The 18,160-nt window shown below is 54.5% G+C and overlaps 1 protein-coding gene across 2 annotated transcripts in view; it reads right to left on the bottom strand.

Annotated features, from left to right (window-relative positions):
- Positions 1 to 3,142: 3,142 nt before the first annotated feature.
- The window catches only part of TGM2 (transglutaminase 2), a 31,588-nt gene continuing 16,570 nt past the window's right edge, over positions 3,143 to 18,160 (bottom strand). Inside the window, exons 7-14 of one of the 2 annotated variants that reach the window (XR_013961533.1) lie at positions 15,673 to 15,808; positions 14,878 to 14,981; positions 13,213 to 13,455; positions 11,341 to 11,613; positions 6,824 to 6,984; positions 5,625 to 5,761; positions 3,640 to 4,903; positions 3,143 to 3,516 (exon numbers count right to left, since the gene is read on the bottom strand). Coding sequence is in view for 1 of the 2 variants with exons in the window: in XM_080686266.1 (XP_080542392.1) it covers positions 4,753 to 4,903; positions 5,625 to 5,761; positions 6,824 to 6,984; positions 11,341 to 11,613; positions 13,213 to 13,455; positions 14,878 to 14,981; positions 15,673 to 15,808 (1,205 nt within the window). In the remaining variant the exon portion in view is untranslated. Of the gene's footprint in view, positions 4,904 to 5,624; positions 5,762 to 6,823; positions 6,985 to 11,340; positions 11,614 to 13,212; positions 13,456 to 14,877; positions 14,982 to 15,672; positions 15,809 to 18,160 lie in introns of both variants that reach the window. The other variant, XM_080686266.1, reaches the window with a different exon arrangement.

Here is an 18,160-nt window from a genome sequence, read left to right as displayed (position 1 = left end):
ATCGATGCCGGGACCCTGTGGTCTGCGGGTGGACACTCCATCCACTGAGCCAAGGCTGAGGCTAATGCATCATCAGTTTTTTTTCATCTCTTCTGCTTTTAATGGGTCCCTTTGGACTTCGGCTCTTGAAACAGAACACAGGGCTTCACGGTTCCCCAGTTGTGTGTCTCTGCGTCTCTGCGTCTCTGCCCGTGGGGCAGGGAAGCAGGGAGGCCCGGAGAGCGCGCTGACCCGGGCCTGGCCTCACAGCACACGTGCCTCCAGGGGGCTCTGGCCTGGTCCTCTACCCTCAGCTGCTCCTTCTTAGAGTCTATCCACATTCTGTTATTCTGGACTTGGCTTGAGGCCAAGGGGTGAGCTGGCAGGCATCCTAGGCAAACAAGAGCAGCTGGAGAGGAGAGGAACTCCGGGGGTGGGAAGGTGGCCCCAATCAGACACTCCATGATGGCCGCCAGGGCTGTGCGGAGGCCTCTGGCCCACGTGTTCTGGAACAATTTGGGAAGGAGAATTCAGTGGAAATCAGGCCTCCTCTGGGCTCGGCTGTGTTCTGGGGACGGGAGGCAGCCTGGGTTCGAGTCCAGCTCTGCAATGAGAGCTATAAACTGGGGTGGGGGGACTACATGTCTCGGCTGTTTGAGGAGTAAACGACTCAGTGCACATGAAGGTTCCTGACCTGGAGAAAAGGTGGATATTAGGGTTGCAATGGGCCAGGGGCAGCTCTGTTTTCCATGCACCACTTTCCTGGACCTTCACATTGGCCATGAAAGTAGACACCATCTCATCCTCACTCCGCCGAGGAGGACCAAGAGGCACAGAGAGGTTGAGAACCTGCCTGAAGCCACACTGTGGATCCGTGGCAGAGCCAGGCTTTGATCCTGCGTCTGTTTGACTCCAGAACCCAGGCCCCTGGTGCCAGGGCTGTGCACTGAGCTTGGAGGGGGCCCAGCAGCACTGAGCTGCCCTGTGGCAGTGCATGTAGAGACTGTACTGTAGGGCCCAGACTGGGCCCTCACATCCGGCTTGGCGAGCAGGGTCTCAGGTTCATTTTCTCTGTCTGTAAAGTGGGCCTGTGTGGCCAGCAGGGCCTTTCTCCTTCCTGGGTTCCTGGCTAGTGGGCTCCCCCGGGCTGGAGCAGGCTTAGGGGCTGCCAGGAGAGGCCTCTGAATCTGTCCAGCATTGGCAGACCTGCCCTGTGGGGGGTGGGCAGTCAGGGCTGGGAGCCAGAGTTGGCCCTCCTGAGTCCACTTGGTGGCCCCCTTTCAGGGGTGTGTGCCCCACCTTGCCCTCAGGGTGCTCCAGAATATAGGGCGCGCACACACAGCTGTTCCTAACAGGCTGCTGAGTGTTGCAATGGGCTTTTACAATGTGCCGAGGGGAGCCAGAGGTTGAAGCACTGGCTGCAGTCCAGGAAGGCTTCACAGAGGAGGAGGGTTTTGAAGGCTGAGTGAGAGTTCCAAGGTGCAGATCATGGGAAGGGTGTTCTCAGAGGAAGCAGTTACTCAACTCCATCCCCTCCTCCATCCCCAGTTGCCTGGCCATCTCTGTTTTCAGGGGGGCTGGAGCCTGGAAATGGTATTTTCCAGAGTCCCTGGCCAACTAGTTTCTGAGTAGGTTCTGCCAGTGGGGAGAAGGCAGGAGGACTTGGGCAGGCTTTGTAGACCCAGCAGTTCTGTCGGGACCAGGGCTGCAGGGACAACCCCTCTAGCAGCGAGGTGGTGCGGACTGACGGGCTCCTGGGCTCCTGGCTGGCTGTCCAGGTGGCGCAGCTCCTTCCCGATTGCTGGGTGACACTCCTCTCTGCTCTTCCACCTTTCGGATGCCTCTGCCACCAGTTTCCCCAATGAACTCACTCTCTGCCTGAAGTGGCTAGTGGTTTCTGTTTCCGGTAAGTTAGTAATTGATAAAACGTTCAGCAGTGCAGGCCAGAACCAGGGGATAATGTTCAAGGAACAGAAGGATTCAGCACCTAGATAATATGATTCATTTATTTTGATTTATTGTTAGGAGCATGTCATGTCTTTCAACATGGGTTCCCTGAGGACCAGAGACTGTCTTCTATCATCTATTCAATCAACAAACATTAGTGGGGAGTGAGATGAATGACCAAGTCCCCACACTCCTGGAATCACAGTCTGGACATGGCACCGTCCACTGTGGTAGCCAGTAGCCACCTGTGGCCATGGAGACCTGAAATGCAGCCAGTCTGAACGGAGACAGCTGTCAGTGTGAACTATACACCATATTTCAAAGACAGTGTGTGAAAATAAGAATGTAAAGTGTCTCACTAATAATTTTTATATGGGTTACGTGAGGAAGCAACAATGTTTTGGACATATTAGATAAAGTGGAACTCACCTGTGTCTTTTTGTTCTTTTTTTTTTTTAAGTATATTTTTATTGATTTCAGAGAGGAAGGGAGAGGGAGAGATAGAAACACCAATGATGAGAGAGAATCATTGATGCCCGCCCCATACTGGGGATTAAGCCCACAACCCAGGCACGTGCCCTGACCGGGAATCAAACCATGACCTCCTGGTTCATAGGTCGGTGCTCAACCACTGGGCCATGCCAGCAGGTCTCTTTACTCTTTTTAATGTGGCTTATGTTACATTTCTTTTGGATGGCACTGGTTTTCTGAGAGCTGAGTTCAAATACTTTGATTTACCAATTCAGGATTTATTAATGTCTATTTAAGAGATACGTGGCCTCTGCCCCCAAGAACGTCAGATAGAATGGCAAGGGGGACAGATATACCAACATGGAACTGAAATTCACTGATAAATGTTTGAGTTGGTCCACGCTGCAGGACTCTGGGGGCCTGAGAAGAAATCCGTGAAGGCTTCACAGAAGAGGTGTCTTTGCTGTTAAGCATTAGAGGATGAGTAGGAGTTCACAAGATGGGCAAGGAAGGGGAAGGACACGAGGTTCAGGCAACTAGACATGCGAAAGCTGAGGAGCTGGCAAGTACACAGGGTTGGGGAGATACGGGAAGTTCATTGTGGCCCAAACATGTTTGTTTGAGAAAGAAGCTGGAGAGCCTTGAATGCCAGTCAAGTTTGGACCTGGCTGGTCCCAGTGTGAATGAGCTCACTCACCCACTCACCCTCCTCAAAAGCATGAAAAGAACCAGACAGACCTTATTTGAATGTGCAAAATAAACTCTTTTATTTCAGTGCAAGCTCCCTGTGGCTCAAAAGCATATCTACTGCCTGACTGGAACCCAAAAGCGTTTATAAAACCATAGAGAAACAGAGCAATCTATAAAACAGATGTGTCGGCTCACGCTGTGATTCGTCCCCTGTGCGAAACAGCAAGTTCTAAGTGCATCAGCGTGACTCTCCCCAAGGCCCTCTCCGGGCTTCGGGGGACCCTGTTTGGCTGGGACCCCACTCCAGATGGAGAATCCTCCCTCTTTCCCTCCTCCAGCCTTAGGGAGACCCAGTCACGTGGAGAGTGTGGGGGTTAAGCCAGAGATGACAGCTCATAGCTCTCTGAGCTGGGTCCCAGGGCCCCGGTCCTGCAAAGGGGGCGGCCGAGCTGCTGACGCTCGTGGTCAGTGAGCAGCACGGGCAGCTAAGGCGCTTGTGAAGTCTAGGCATTGCGGTGGGTAGGCTCACGGGTCGGACAGGGGCCTCTGGGCTCTTTTCCCTGGAACTGGGGTCTGATGGGAGGTGCCTGGGCACAGGAGGGGGCCTGGATCAGCTGGGGGCAGAGCCGTGGTCCTGGTCATGGTTTCACTCTTAGAAACACCCGGGCATGTGGCCTAAGCTCTGCGGAGCCAGGGAGTAGGACTTGCCGGGTCATACAAGGCATCGGGAGAGCTGAGAGGGCCTCGGAGGTGAGGACATCGAGGCCCAGAGAGGAGAAGGCAGCGGCTGGCCGCACCTGGGGCTCCAACTTCTCCCAATCCTTTCCCACTTCCTCACCCCAACTGCGTCCTTTTGGATCAGGTCCCAGATGGCCTCTCTGACACCCTCAGGTCAGGGCTGGTGGCATGAACAGGGCTCTGGACTCGGAGTCAGAGGCCTGTGCTCCGTTCCCAGGCCTTCACATTACCCAGCCTTTGGAATACCCACAAGCCCGCCTGTGCCCACGAGCCACCTCCCTTCTCCGAGACTCGGTCTCCTCCTTGAGAAATCAGCTCCCGCTCTGCAGTTTCCTGTGGTGACTAAATGGGTTGGCAGCCACGAGAGTACCAGCAAGTACAAGAGGCACCTGCACGTAGGTACTTCACAATCGTGAGGAGAGGGGCGGCGGGGAGCTGTGGGCCAGAGCTTCTGGGATGTGGGAGGAGCTCAAGCCTGTCCTACACCTGGGACCCTCCCCATCCCCACCTGCGCTGGCTCTCCCAGGGACCCCTGGGGCCTGGGCACAGTCTGGGGAAGGGGCACAGGACACGCTAGGGTGTTGAGTTCCTTGATCCAGCCAACTCTGGAGCCTGTCTCACAGTCTCCTTTGTGCTCCAAGGGACTGTGGTATAGAGCAGACAATGTGGGGGTGATCATTGCTTTCCAAATGGCCTCTGGGCTGGAGGGGGAGGCGTGGGTCTCTTTTTCTCCATCCCAAGCCCAGTCAACCCCACTTTGGAGGCACAGAACATCGCTCATGGGTGAGGGGGTGGGAACCAGGCTCAGGGGACAAGATGGGTCTGGGGCCCAAGGAGGGGCACATTTTCCTCATTAGCTTGAGATAAAGATTGGGGATCAAGTTGGGGCTGTGGGCTGGCTGAGGTGGAGCTGGGCACGGGAGCCCCTTAGGGGGGGCCAATGATGACGTTCCGGTAGCCCTTCACGGCCTTTAGCTTGTTGCTATCGAAGTTGACCACCAGCTTGTGGAGGCCCACTTGGACAGGCAGCAGGTCCACTCTGACCTTGATTTCCTGCCCCGCCTCCACAGGGTCCGGGCTGTGGAGAGAGAGGAGGAGGTTGAGGAGATGCCAAGCCCAGTGCCCACGGGGTCAGGCCAGCATGACACATGGATACAGAGAACTTAGCACAGAGCCTCTGTACCCACGAATGTCCAGCTTAATGCTGACAATAATGACAGTAATAAACTGATCCACTGCTCTCCGAAGGCCTGGGCAGCCTGCTTTGTATAGAGGTGTGTGTGTGTGTGTGTGTGTGTGTGTGTATGCTCATGCACACATGGAAGTGGATGGTGTGCTTGCAGTAAGAGTGGGTGTGCTCAGGTGACCACATGCGTGAAAATGCATTGATCTGTACATGTGTGATTTGGGTTCTTTATTGTATGTAAGTTACATTACAATAATAAAGTGAAAAATAAGTGTATATGCTCATATGTGCATCTGTACATAGACGTGCATCTAGGACACACGTGTAGACATTCAGGGTGCAGATGCCTGTGTTTATGTGAGGGCCTGTGCATTGGGGACAGGTGTTTAGTGACAGGATGTGTAATTGTTCAGGTTTGTGAGACACGTGCATGGAACACAGGGGTGTGGGTGTTGAGAGGATGAGAGGTGGGGGGGAACTCTGCCCCAAGGGTACTCAGGCAGGTGTGGGGTGGGTGTGTGGATGAGAGGCGGGGTTATGGGCTGGAGTGTGGTGCCCCCATCAGCATCTGCCCGCTATTCCCAGTCTCCAGGCAGGAGTGACCAACACTTACATGTCCACAGTCTTCTGTGTCTCGGTCAGGCCAGCCCCCTCCACAGTGACGGTGCAGCCCTCCAGGGGCTCGGTGAGCGGGTTCTGCAGGGACACCTCGGCCACCAGCTTGCGGTTCTTCTTGGGCTCCCCTAGGATCTGGGCAGGACACAGGGCAGATGTAAGGGGCAGCATTGAGGGAGGCACTCAGAACCCCTCAAGGGCAGGCAGGGTCCCGGCTGAGCCATCTCTGCATTTGCTGCAATTTGGCCAATGTCTGCTGAACATGGCCATGCCCATCCTGCCACTCTCACTCCTGAGCTCCGTGCCTCAGTTTCCTCATCTGGAAAACACGGGTGATGATACTGGCCCAGCCTCCTTCATGGAGCGGCAGGGAGGCTCCCAGAGGGGCTCTACTGCCTCCCTTGTTCTAGGGCCTCGAGTGGGAAGATCACAGGCTTTGGAGCCAGCTGATCCCTGCCCCTTCCTCACTGTGTGACCCCGAAAGTCACTACCCTCTCTGAGCCTTGGTTTCTTCACGGAGAGAAATGCCTGGCTGCAGGGTTCTCAGAAGGACTGCTGAGGGAATAACATGCAAGTTCCTAGCAGAGTATCTGGCACACAGTGCTCACTCCCTCACCCTCTGCTCTTCACCATTTATTCATAACTGCTGCATTTGGGGTCCTGAGTGGCTCCTTGAAGTGAATCACTACGACGACAATGATGATGGTGACAATAGTCAGTTTTTATTGAGCCCTTGCAATGCACTGGATATGGTTCTACGTGCTTCTTGTGGATGCAGATTTAATCCTTACAACGCCCACCTTACAGATGAATAAACTGAGGCACGGAGGGGCAGAGTAGCGTGCCCAGGGCCACCCAGCCACAAAGCCAGGCAGTCAGACTTCAGAGTCTATGCCCTTGACTCCTCCACCCTCTCTGTCCCACCAGAGTCCCAGGCTCTGGGGATCTAACTTTAGGAGGTTAGCCTTTAAGGGTCCGTGACTCTGAGATCCCTGAATGCCATGACTCTATCACGCTGAGATTCTAAAATTCATCCCTAGAGGCTATATGAGTCCCAACTTCTTTTGGCATCATGATGCTTTTCATGAGGATCCCTGAGGTGTCAACAAGCTTGAGGGTGCAGGGATGCAGGGGCACTAGGCCTGCCCTCTCCCAGCTCTGGGCTTGCCCTGGGCCCCTGCTCAGCCAGCCCCTTACCCGGATCTTGATTTCTGGATTCTCCAGATAGATGTCCCTCTCAGCCAGCAGGTAGATGTCGGCAGCTGGCTCGATGAGGAGGCCCCGCACCTTGATGAGGTTCGACTCCGTCAGGTAGTCGCAGTACTTCTCATAGAGGATTGGAAGGGAGATGCTGTTCTCTGCAGGGGGGAGGGGAGAGCACCCGTAATGACCAAGACACAGCCCCGCCTATCCTCTTGCATTTCCACCGGCACAGAGAGGGCAAGGGATGTGCTCGAGCTCACACAGTTGGAAGATGGCTGGGCAGATCCCAGGCCTTCCCCCTGCCTGCCCTGGCTTCAGGGTTCCCAGGGAGGAGGTGGGCAGGGGAAGTAAAACAGCTGGTAGGGCAAGGCCTGGAGCTCTGACAGGCCTGGGTGCTGATCCTGCCTTCCCGGGGACGCTTTGCTCACAGGGATGCTGGGCAAGTCACTCTGCCAGTCAGGACCTTGCTTTCCCCCATGAGGTCGGTAAGATTGTACCATTTTATAGACGAAGAAACACTTCTGCCAGTAGGTGCTCCGATCAGGAGAGCGGGCCCTGGTTGGCCACGGACTGGCTGTGCGAGCCTAGGAAGATGACCTCCCTCTCTGTTTTTCCTGTTCCCTCTTGTTTCCCCAGACAATCGGCACCCTTAACGCTGAGACGAGAGGTCCTTTCAGAGTAAGAGCCACACAGCAATGCGGGAATAAGAGAGAAGGAAGCCGGGTCAACCGCTCCCACTGCAGAGAAACCAGGTGTGACTGTCAGCCCATTATTCTGACAAGAACACGGAGGCCTGTAGGAGGCAGGAAAGAGCAGGGAAAAGAACACAGGGCGGAGAAAACCCAGACCCTGCTTGTCCCATTGATCACCGAGAGCCTTGGACAGATCCCTGTGTCTTGGGCCTCCCTTGCCAGACAGGATCGTTGGAGGGAGGGTCCCTGGGCTCCATCATCATCCCAGTGCCTCTCTCCATCGTCCCAGTGCCGTGACAGGAGATGCTGGTGCCTCTTTTTCTGCCATCTGTCCCCTTCCTCCCCCACCACTAGACCAGCATTTCCCAAACTCCAGCCATTCACGACTTTTCACACATCTGAGAATATCCCAATTCTTTGCTCATTGTTTTTCTTTCAGTCCACTCATTTATATTTTCTAGCCTATTCTAACCAGGGAAATTTTTCATCATCATTTGCAGCAAACCAATCTCATTTACCCTAAATAGAAGATAACTGGTAAAAATAAGTACACGCTAAGTCATGCTTATTCAGTTCCGGTGAGATAGTCTTGTCTGCTAAAGGCTCTCAGTTTGAGACCTGAGCTTACTGTTCAAAAGGGAGATTAGCAAGGGTTGGGATGCTAAGACCCGTTAGCACCCACTGAGACGCTCCCCATGAGGTCATCTGAAGGAGTGTGAAGACCTGAGAGAGTCACTTTCTCACACGGATGATCCACATCCCACCCTGTGGAAAATGCTGCATTTGTGTGCCCAACCCTCTAGCCATTCATTCCCAGGGTGGATCTGCCCCAACCTCTGATCAGATGACATTAGGGGAAGAAAACCAAATCTTCCGCCAAAAGGGACAAAAAGGAGAGAAAATCCCTGGTGGGGCAGAGTGGAAAGTCTGACCAACTCCACAGGAAAGGAAGGAAACTGTCGTCCAGGAGCCCGGAGGACATGGCCCAACTGTTGACTTTTCCAGGAGGCTGAACCGGGTGGGGTCGGACCTCCGAGAACTGCCTTTTGCCGGCAGGGACCACGGCCTTGGCCCTGGGCCAGGTGCTGGCCGAGAGAAGGAAACTTGTCCGGTGGTTTCAGTCATTCCTTAGGTGATTTGCCTGTTCTGGAGGGTGCTGCGGGCAGGCGTGATCACCAATTGGCTGCATTCCCAGTGATCACCGGGAGGGGGGAGAGAGGAGAGAGAGAGAAAGGGAGAGGCAGGAAGGGGAGGGAGAGAAGCAGCAGGGCAAGGAGGCAGGGTGGGGGCGACTGGATTCTGTCCTGCTGTCCTAGGCCCAGCTTCCTGTCCATTAGCACATGGAAATCCCCCAGATCTTATCATCCGAGAATAATGTGCAATTCAGCCAAAGTGTGAGGTTTTCAAGAGTCACAGAATCTAGCTCAGGTTGAGCTTGGAATCAGAGGCCCCTAGGGCACCTGGACTAGCTCCGCCTGGCAGCCTTAGGATACCGTCCTCTGCCTGCTCCCTGCAGGCTGGGCTCTTGTGGGTCCAGGACCCCCTGTTGTGAACACATCCCCAGGATGAGGAGAAACACTGACAGGCTTGGCGGAAGCCTCGGGGAACAGTGCTCCGTGGGCCCGATGGCATCTGGGCAGCAAAGAGGCCCAGGAGGAAATCATTATCCCTGGTCCAGGCTGAAGTTCACGTCTTGCCACACATTCCAGGAAGGACACTTCCTCCCTTTGAAGCGGTTCTGAGCCCAAGAAGGACATGACATGTATGCATCCTAACAAATGGGCCAAAGGGCTCTACAAAGATGAATCAGGCTTTGTCCAAATGGGGAACCTGAGGCCTGGGATGGAGAAGAGAAACACCCCAGCACCCACAGCCTGTCAGCAGAATTGGGAGTTCTGACCACCCCCCACACCTGACACTTAGGGCCTGGATGCTTAGGGCCAAGCTGGTCCTTGCCATGCTATCCAGGGCAGCAGGGCTCAGGCACCACTGTGCCCAGCGCTGAGAACACTACCTGGCCCAGCAGGTGATCAGGAAAGGCCCGGGGGCTTCTCGCCTGCCACGGCCTGTTGCACTTCTGCTGGGTGAGGCGTGAAGGCCCCGTCACGCCCGGCACCACTTTACACTCTCCAGCCAGCTCCTGGGCACACGTCCTCACAGGGGCCCGTTAGGTGGGCATGTTGCTGCCCCAGTTAATGCAGGAGAACGGGTTGCGGCTCAGGCAGCATGGCCACCTGCCCAAGGTCATACGTACATTTAGGAGGTGGTAGTGGCCACATTCAAAGCCAGTCTGACTGGCCTCAAAAGGCATCTTTCACCAGTGTAAGGGTTGGGACCCCAGCCCTAGTGCCAGTGACTCTGTCCTGAGGTCTTGGCCCTGCTCAGGGACCCTGACCGAGCGTCTGCTCTGGACATGCGGCTCCAGGAGTGCCCATGTGGTTCCCAAGACAAAACCAGGAGGTGGCACTGTCAGTCCCATAGGCCCCCGGCCTGAAACACAGACAGGCCTCCTTAGGACCTGGGTGGCTGTGCCCCACATGCCAGCCCCTGGGCCCAAGGGCCGAGGCAGAGGTAATGAAGGAGAGGAAACATGCAGGCTGACAGGCAAGAGGCGAGGGTGGGCCAAGCTGCACAAACACGGAGCACTCCGGCCCTGGGCCTCGCCGCAGCTCTGCGTCCTAGCTCAGTTCCCAGGTATGAAGTGCCCACGGTGTGCGCCTCTTCCTGGCCAGGCAGTCCCACACTATCAGGTCATGACTCTCCTGTCTCTGAGGGGGACATGGAGGTTCAGCCAGCACGACCCTCAGAGGACCGTCAGCGTCTCCACTGCCCCAGGTCCTCTCCCAGCTCCATGACCCCTCTGCCCTTCTCATGCCTCTGGTTCCTCACGCAAAAGGCAGGATCGGGCTACTGGGCGGCTGGAGGAGGGCTCTGTGCCGCCTTCCTAAGTGACCTCAGCAGCGGCCACAACCCCTCTCAGGGTCTCAGGCTTATTTGCCCATTTTCCAAAGTGAACTCCTATGCATCCCTCAAGACCCAGCCCCAGATGACCCCTTCTTAAGGAAGACAACCCAGCATGGTGACAAAGCTGGGCAACAAAAGGGACCAGGGAGACGACCGTGCAGGCAGAGGCTCTGTCCAGGGCTGAGGGCTGGGTCATCTACTGACATTATTTTACCCCAAAACAGGGGAGACACAGAACTAAGGAGGGAAGGGAAGGGGGTCTGCCTTACAGGGTGGATGGGACAGGCACTAGGGCTAAACATTTATGAGGAGACAATCAGGGCTAGGAGGAAAACCTTCTCTCCGCAGCGGACTGCACAGTTTCTCCTGTCACCATGACAGCTACACTGTCCAATGTGGCAGCTTCTGGCCACACACGGCTGTTTACAAAGTGAAATGGAAACTTTAGTTCCGCAGTTGCACCAGCGGCGTTTCAAGTGCTCAGCAGCCACAGGCCCTAGCGTTGGTCTAGAGAACCTCTTCTCTCAGAGGCTGGGCGCCTCCAGAGGAGAGAGGCTCCTGGCTGTGGGAGTTGCTGGAGACAGAGGAAAGGAATTAGCTGGGAGAGAGCAGTCGAGAGTCTGGGAAAGCAGCCGGAGTCCGGGAACATGAGATGGAACAAAGCAGTGTAGCTGCTGACAGCACAGGTTCGAGTCTCTGACCTGCCACATCCCAACTGTGTGGTCCCGAGAAAGTTACTTAACCACTCTGTGCTCAGTCTGCTCTCCTGGAAAATGGGGACGTAAACTGCACACGCTCAGGGCTCAGGGCCCTTCCTAGCACGTCAGTCTGTGGTCCAGAAACGAAGGGCCTTACCAGAATAGGGCTCCAGGGAAAGATCGAGCAGGTCCTTGGTGCTACACACCGGCCCCAGCGTCCCGTTGTAGCTGACAGTGCGAGCACAGAGCAGGAGGCGGCAGGCGTGGCTCTCCGCAGTGTCGTTGGTGATGTGGGCAAAGACGTCAAAGTCGCTGCCCATTTTCATGCTTCGGGCCACACGGATCCGCATGGTCACCCCTGTCTCCTCTTTGGCGGCCAGCTTGTTCAGGTTGTTGGCCTTCCTGAAGGCCTCCCTCTCCTCCGGAGACCCTGTGGGGACAGGCAAGAGAACTCCATGGCTGGAACCAAATTCAATAAGAAGGAGGCTAGGGCAGAGCAAGCTGGCCTCTCAGAGTCCTGGTGACTCAGAGCAGCCCCGAAGGAGTGTCATCTCTACATTTCTGTGCCACGAGGAGGAAAGAATATTTTCTTCATTTTCCAAAGTGAACTCCTATGCATCCCTCAAGACCCTGCTGCGAATGACCCCTTCCCCAGGATGAATCAGTCACAGTGTCTTATGGAGCTTCACAGCTGCATATTGCCAATTATGTTTTTTTAGCTCACCAAACTGTTTTCTGTCTACGTGGTTACCCTTTGGGCTGCTTGAGGACTAAGACTGTGTTTACTTATCTTTATGTCATATAGATAGTGCTTGGCGCGTAGTAAGCACCAATAGAATTTGAACTTACTCGCCTGCAAGTGTTTGCACAGGGATCACTTCTCCCAGAATTGATCCCCTGCCCCCCCCCCCCGGTTCGCCCCCCAAGGACCCCCCATGGAGCTCTCCAACAGGAAAGCCTGCCCTCCGTATCCTCCCATTACCTCTCTCCTATGCTCCTTTCATCCCCCCGACGTGTTGTTGGGTACATCTCTATTCCTCCTATCAAACCATCCTCTCTAGACCTTTCAGAGGCCCGGGAACATCTCTTCCTTCTGTGTTGTTCTTTCCACCCAGAGCACAGCCATGCAACAGCCACCCCCCAGCCAGCCCCGGGAAGTCAGTGAGGGCCAGATGTGGGCCAGATGCGGGCCGGGGTCTGATTTCCTCGTCATCTCTGTGAGCCCTGCTGTGCTGGGCAGATGCTTAGAAACATCAATCGTATTGGATTGTCTGTCAGATGCGCTCGAATCCAATTTTAAAAATAATCCATGTCCTTCCCCCCACCTCCTACTGATTTAACATTAACAACAGAAAGAAGTCTCATTTTTGTGCCTGACTGAGCCCATCTTATCTTTAAATCTATCTTGGTCCAATTCTCTTTCATCTAATCCCTCCCCATCCACCGTCCTGAGCACTTCCCCAGCTGTATGAGAACTACGGCAAAAATAAACACGACTGAGTTCCAGAACCTCTCCTCCAGGGCCCCCTGGATTTCCAAGCCTCTCTAGTACAAGTGCATTGCAATGAAAAAGTGTGGAATTGCCCATCTACAGCTGCAGGTCCCACTGCTGGTAAGCACTGTTTACACACAACACGTACATCATTCATTTTTGTTACGATGCATGCCTCTCCTATATAACAGACATCCCCTTCAGCTTTAATGAGTCAAGCCAACCCCCCAAAAAGTGAGGCTTAAAGACCAAATGGAATCCTTCTGTGGAATATAGAATTATTTTCCTAACCAAATTATCCTCTACCACCGTCTTCCAGTGTGTTTGGTAAGTATAACCTGTTCCTAAGGAATTTTTTGGAACGGAGAGTAACCTACAGGTCATTGTATGCAGACTGCCAAGCCACACACACACACACACACACACACACACACACACACACACACACATGCACACACACACGCACACGCACACACGCCGGGCTGGTAAAACCGGCAGCTTATCTGCAAGGCAGTGTCGAAGGCTCTGGGCACCTACCCTCTGGGTACTTGTAGGTGTGGGTGATGTCCTCCCGCTGGTCACGGCCCACACTCTTAGTGCTGATCTTCAGCCCCACAACCATGGAGTTGTTGATGGACTTGTGCATGGACCCATCCTCCTGCCGGATCCATTCCACCACATCGGCATTGACCTCGGCAAAGACAAAAGGGGCGTCGTACTTGGTGCTCAGGTCGCCTTCCTTGATGGCACGAACTGGAACTGGGCCACAGCAGTATGTGCCTGGTTGGGGGAAAGAGGAGGCAGAGATGCACCTGGGATGAGGGTAGGATGGCACCCCCAAAACCTGCCACAAGTCAACCACACGTGGCAAAAAGTCTTGAGGCCATAAAGCCCTTGGACTCAGGGACTCCACTGCTAGGAAAGCATCATAGGTAAGAATTAAGGATAGAGACCCTGGAGCCAGCCCAGCTTTTAGGGTTAAAATCATAGCTCTTAGTAGCTGTGTGACGTTGCAGTAGTTATTAACTTCTCTGAGCCTCGGTTTTCTATTGGGGATGCTATTTATACCTACCTAGTGAGGATTGGCATGTACTAGGTGCTACGTAAGCGATAAATAAAATAGAAGAATATCCCAAAGCACCCTAAGGAACCGAGGGAGCCAAGCAGCTGGCCGCATTAGAGAAGGCAGGGCCTCTGTCTGGTTTAACACCCGCGCCAGTGTTTACCACAGTGTGGTTTACAGCTGCCTCAAACTGGTCACACATCTGAAAGTGGAGGACTGGAAGCTGGGTAACTATATTATGGTGCGTCCATTTGATGGAACACGGTAACATGAAATTCAAATTCAAATCACAGAACACTGCCTGGTAGAGAAAGGCTAATGGCATACGGAAAAGTGACAAATTAGCATAAAAGGCCACGTACAGCCAGAGCTCTTAACCTGGAGTCCACAGACCCCCAAGGTGCAACGAATAGAATTCAGGGGTCCGTGAACTTGGATGGGGGAAGGTGAGGTCTTTCTCCTCTCTGTACTGTGACAGCACTTCCTTCAACCGTGAAAGCAGGCAAACCATAATCTTAGGTGCACTTATGACTCATCACCCATAAAACCACAGATACTTTCATATCACTTCATGGTTGTCACAGATATTTGGAGATAATGTTTATCTCTGCTACCAAGTTACCTAATGTATTCATTCTACCACTAGATCTTGTTATATGAAATACATATGATTATATTACAAATTTATTTTTAAAATTTTTTGGTAACTCTATTTCAATGTAATTGGTTTACTTTGTAAGCCCTAGGTATTATGTTCTATGAGTTGGCTTCACCAATTTTGCCTTGGTTCTCTCTTCCTCGCCTGCACACACATATGCAAACAAGCATCTAATTGGAGGTGACGGTGTGAGAATGTTAACGATGCTTTGTGAGGAGGGAGAGGACAAGTTGCTATTTGATATTTTCTTTATGCTTCTCCTTACTTTCTGTTTTCCACAGTGGGCAGGAATGACGTTTCAAAGGACAAAGAAGCATATCACATCAGTGAGGTCCCCACACCAGATGGGCCAGTCAGTGACCTTCGGGTCAGTCAGACGTGGGTTAGAATGCCAGCCCTGTGCTCTCCAGCAGAGGGACTCTGGTGAGTGCTCTCTGAGCCTCAGTTTCCTCATCTAGGCAACGGGGACACGCCTACCCACCTTCACTCTTCTCCTGGGGCGTGGGGTCGAGGGCCTGCCACCCCTCATAGCCCGGCTGCAGGTCCGGCCTGGTCATCCATGACTCCACCCAGCAGTGGAAGTTCCTGTTGGGAAACGAAGCCGACGTTGGCCAGGACTCAAACTCAGGCTTTGGTCAGCTCCCCACAGTCCACACGCGCCTCGTCCTCCGCTGAGCCCAGCATGGACCCCTGACATGCCTCTTTGCTCTTCCCTCTGTGGGCCCTGGCCAGGTGCTCACTCCTGCACTGAGTGTCATTCTCAGCGCCTCTCCCACCGCCCTCCCCTTTCAGGGGCTCCTGATGTTCAGCTGAGGTTTCCTCCTAATTTCTCGGCTCCGTCCCTTCTTTTCCAGCCTCTGGAAACAGGCTGTGCCTTGGTTCAGGCCTCATCCCCAGCTGCCCAGACCACACCCCACCTCCAGTCTCTCCCTCCAGACCTGCTCCGAGGTCGCCAGCCTGTCCCGCTCCCAGCTGGAAGCCTTGGGTGGGGTGACAGCCACTGCCTCTGGAAGCCCAGGCCCCCTATCCTGGCCTCCAGAATCCCAACAACGCTACTCCCTGAGGCCATCCACGCATTGCGCGGACTTTTCTCCTCTTGGCCTTTGCTCATGCTGTTCCCCCTGCCTGGAGAGCCCTCCCCTCACCCCGTTTCCCCTTGTGCAAACTCTGTTCGGATTTGAAACCCAATTCAAATGTGACCTCCTCTGAGAAGCCTTCCCAAATTTCCTCTCCTGGAGACCACAGGGCCCTACCCCCAACCTGGGCCCCACCTCACCAGATCATCTCGCTCTTGTTACCCTCGTACTCCCCAAACTCGTTGCGGTAGTACTCGATGAGCAGGTTGCTGTTCGAGTCATGGGCCGAGTTGTAGTTGGTCACGACTCTGGTGGGGATGCCCAGGCACCGCAGCACTGTGTGTGGGGGGGAACACGACAGAGAGAGGGGTTAGGGGTCGGGCTGAGGATCTGAAGACATGCCCATCTGTACCCCAGTGAAAACTGCACCCACTGTCCAAGTGGTGAGGGTGTGTGCATCCCCTTACCCAGACAATGGCGCCCACCTTGCTAGTCGCCCCATGTCCACTCTGTACCCCCAGCTAATAGAAGAAACGTCTAAAATGCAAATCTGACATCAACATGCCTCTGCTAAACCTGCAATGGCTCCCTGTGGCCCTTGAGGTCAAGGCCAGACCTCCGGCTGTGGCCCCCTGGCCTTGCAGGGTCTGGCCCCTGACTGCCTCCTGCACACTTTGCTCCAGCCACATTGGCCTCCTCACTGCTCCTCCAGCATCCACACTCCCACCAGCCACAGGGCATTGGCATGTGCTGTTCTGTCCTCCAGGAAAGCCACATTGCTAGGTTTAAATTGCCCCATTGTTTGCATTCATACCAAGACTAGGGATTCATCATCATTCTCCATGGGTGGGCACGGGAGGGGGTCTTTAATTAGTCCTCCGAGGCAGGGAGGGATCTGTCTTATTTCGTAACCCCAGAGCCCAGCATAGGCCTGGCACAGACTATCTTGTCAAATGCGATGAAGGTGTGGGTGAGGTAGAGAGAGGAGGAAGGAGGGAGGAAGGGAGGAATGAAGGAATGATAGAGATTCAGAGTGGGGGGCAAGCAGTGAAACAGGCAGAAGAGGAAACACAGGTCAGGAAACCTTCCATTCAGGCCTTTGCTGCTTCCTGCTGGACCTGGGGCAGTCCCTCCACCTCTCTGGGCCTTGTTCCCTCTTCTATAAAATAAGGTCAGGGTACAGGTGCAGTGTCGTCAGATGTGTTGGGACACAGTCATGGATGAGGAGGGTCCTGCATTTACTCCAAAGCACATGGAGAGGAGGGAACCCCAGGCATGAATCTTGCCCGAATGGCGGTACTGGGTGCTCCTGACAGATGGAATCATGAGGCTTTCACTACCCCATCTTTCAGGTGCTTTTCAGTGTCGATTGTAAAAGTAACACGCTCTCAGGGGCGGGTAAAGAAAGTAAACAGCTAAAAAAAGAAGTGAAGCAAAAAAGCCCTACCAACGTGACCTGCAGGACTTCTGTTTCGCTTTTAGTTTTGACTGAGGTTGAGTTGCTAAATCAGGGGAGGGGCAGGGAGGTGAACTTTGCCTGCCATCCACTAGGGCCCAGGGTTCAGGCCAGATGTGTGGGCGTTGGGAGGCGGGAAAGGAGCAGCTTTGAATCCTCGCCTCTTGCCTGGTTCCTGTGCCCTGAGGCCTGGGCAGAGGTCAGACTCGCTGCTGCCTCAGCGGAGGCTGGTGGCCCAAACCCAGGCCTTGCCCTACCATGCCACCAGGATCCTGTCCCCACTGCCCAAGGAGCAAGGTACCATGCCTGTCCCCAGGGGTGGTGTCTGGGAAGCCTCCATCGCAGTCTGAGGCCAGAAGGCTTCCCCCAAGTCAAGCACGCGTGGTTCCAAGCCCAGCTGTGCCACTCACCCACCAGCTGTGTGACCTCGGATAAGACACTTCCCCTCTCTGAGCCTTCATTTCCTCCTCTGAGAGGAGCTAATAATAGCTGCTTGTCTGGATGTTGTGATGACTCAGAGAGGTGCTGGGTGTGGGCAGTCCAGTCTGCCAGTGCCCAGGGTGGACCAGCAGAGTGTGTCACAGTGCCCATCACTGCAAATGTCTGTCTGTCCAGAAAATGCCCCATGACCCAGATGAGGAATCACAGCTTCCCCTGACAACCCCCAGCGCAAACCTAACCTGAGCCGGAGAAGGTGCTAAGGATCCTACAAGCTTCCTGTGAATTGGGTTGGTCACCATTGTCTCTATTCTACAGGTGAGGAAACTGAGGCTTGGAGACACCAATTCTCTTGCCCAAGTCCACCCAGGGGCTGGAGGTGGAGCTGGGATCAAAATAGGCAGTTAGACCCCAGCGCCCACGGACCAACCCACCATTTGGCTTCCTGAAGAAATGCCGGGACCAAGGGAACCAGACAGCCCCTGTTTTGCCTAAGTTTTCCTGGTTCCATTACACGCCATGCCTGAGAGGAGGCTGCAAGGACCCTGACTCAGCCTTGGCCAAGGGGAGAGGACAGTCAAGGGCAAGATCTGCAGCTAAACCTGCAGGCGGTCACAGCCCCGGGGGAAGGAGGCATCCGCAGGGGAGCGCGGGGGGGACGCAGACCACCGAGGATGGGACTTCTCCAGGAAACCCGTGGGGTTCTCTGAGCAGGGGTGCTCTAGGCCCCTCAGAGGAAAGGGGGCAGGAGAGGGAGGGTCCACGAGAAAGAGGAATTCAGAGGTCACGGGGCA

This window comes from Plecotus auritus (genome assembly GCF_963455305.1).
Source record: "Plecotus auritus genome assembly, chromosome: 8".
Lineage (NCBI taxonomy): Eukaryota > Metazoa > Chordata > Mammalia > Chiroptera > Vespertilionidae > Plecotus > Plecotus auritus.
Note: the sequence above shows the minus strand (reverse complement) of the source record. Positions and strands in the feature narration are given on the sequence as shown.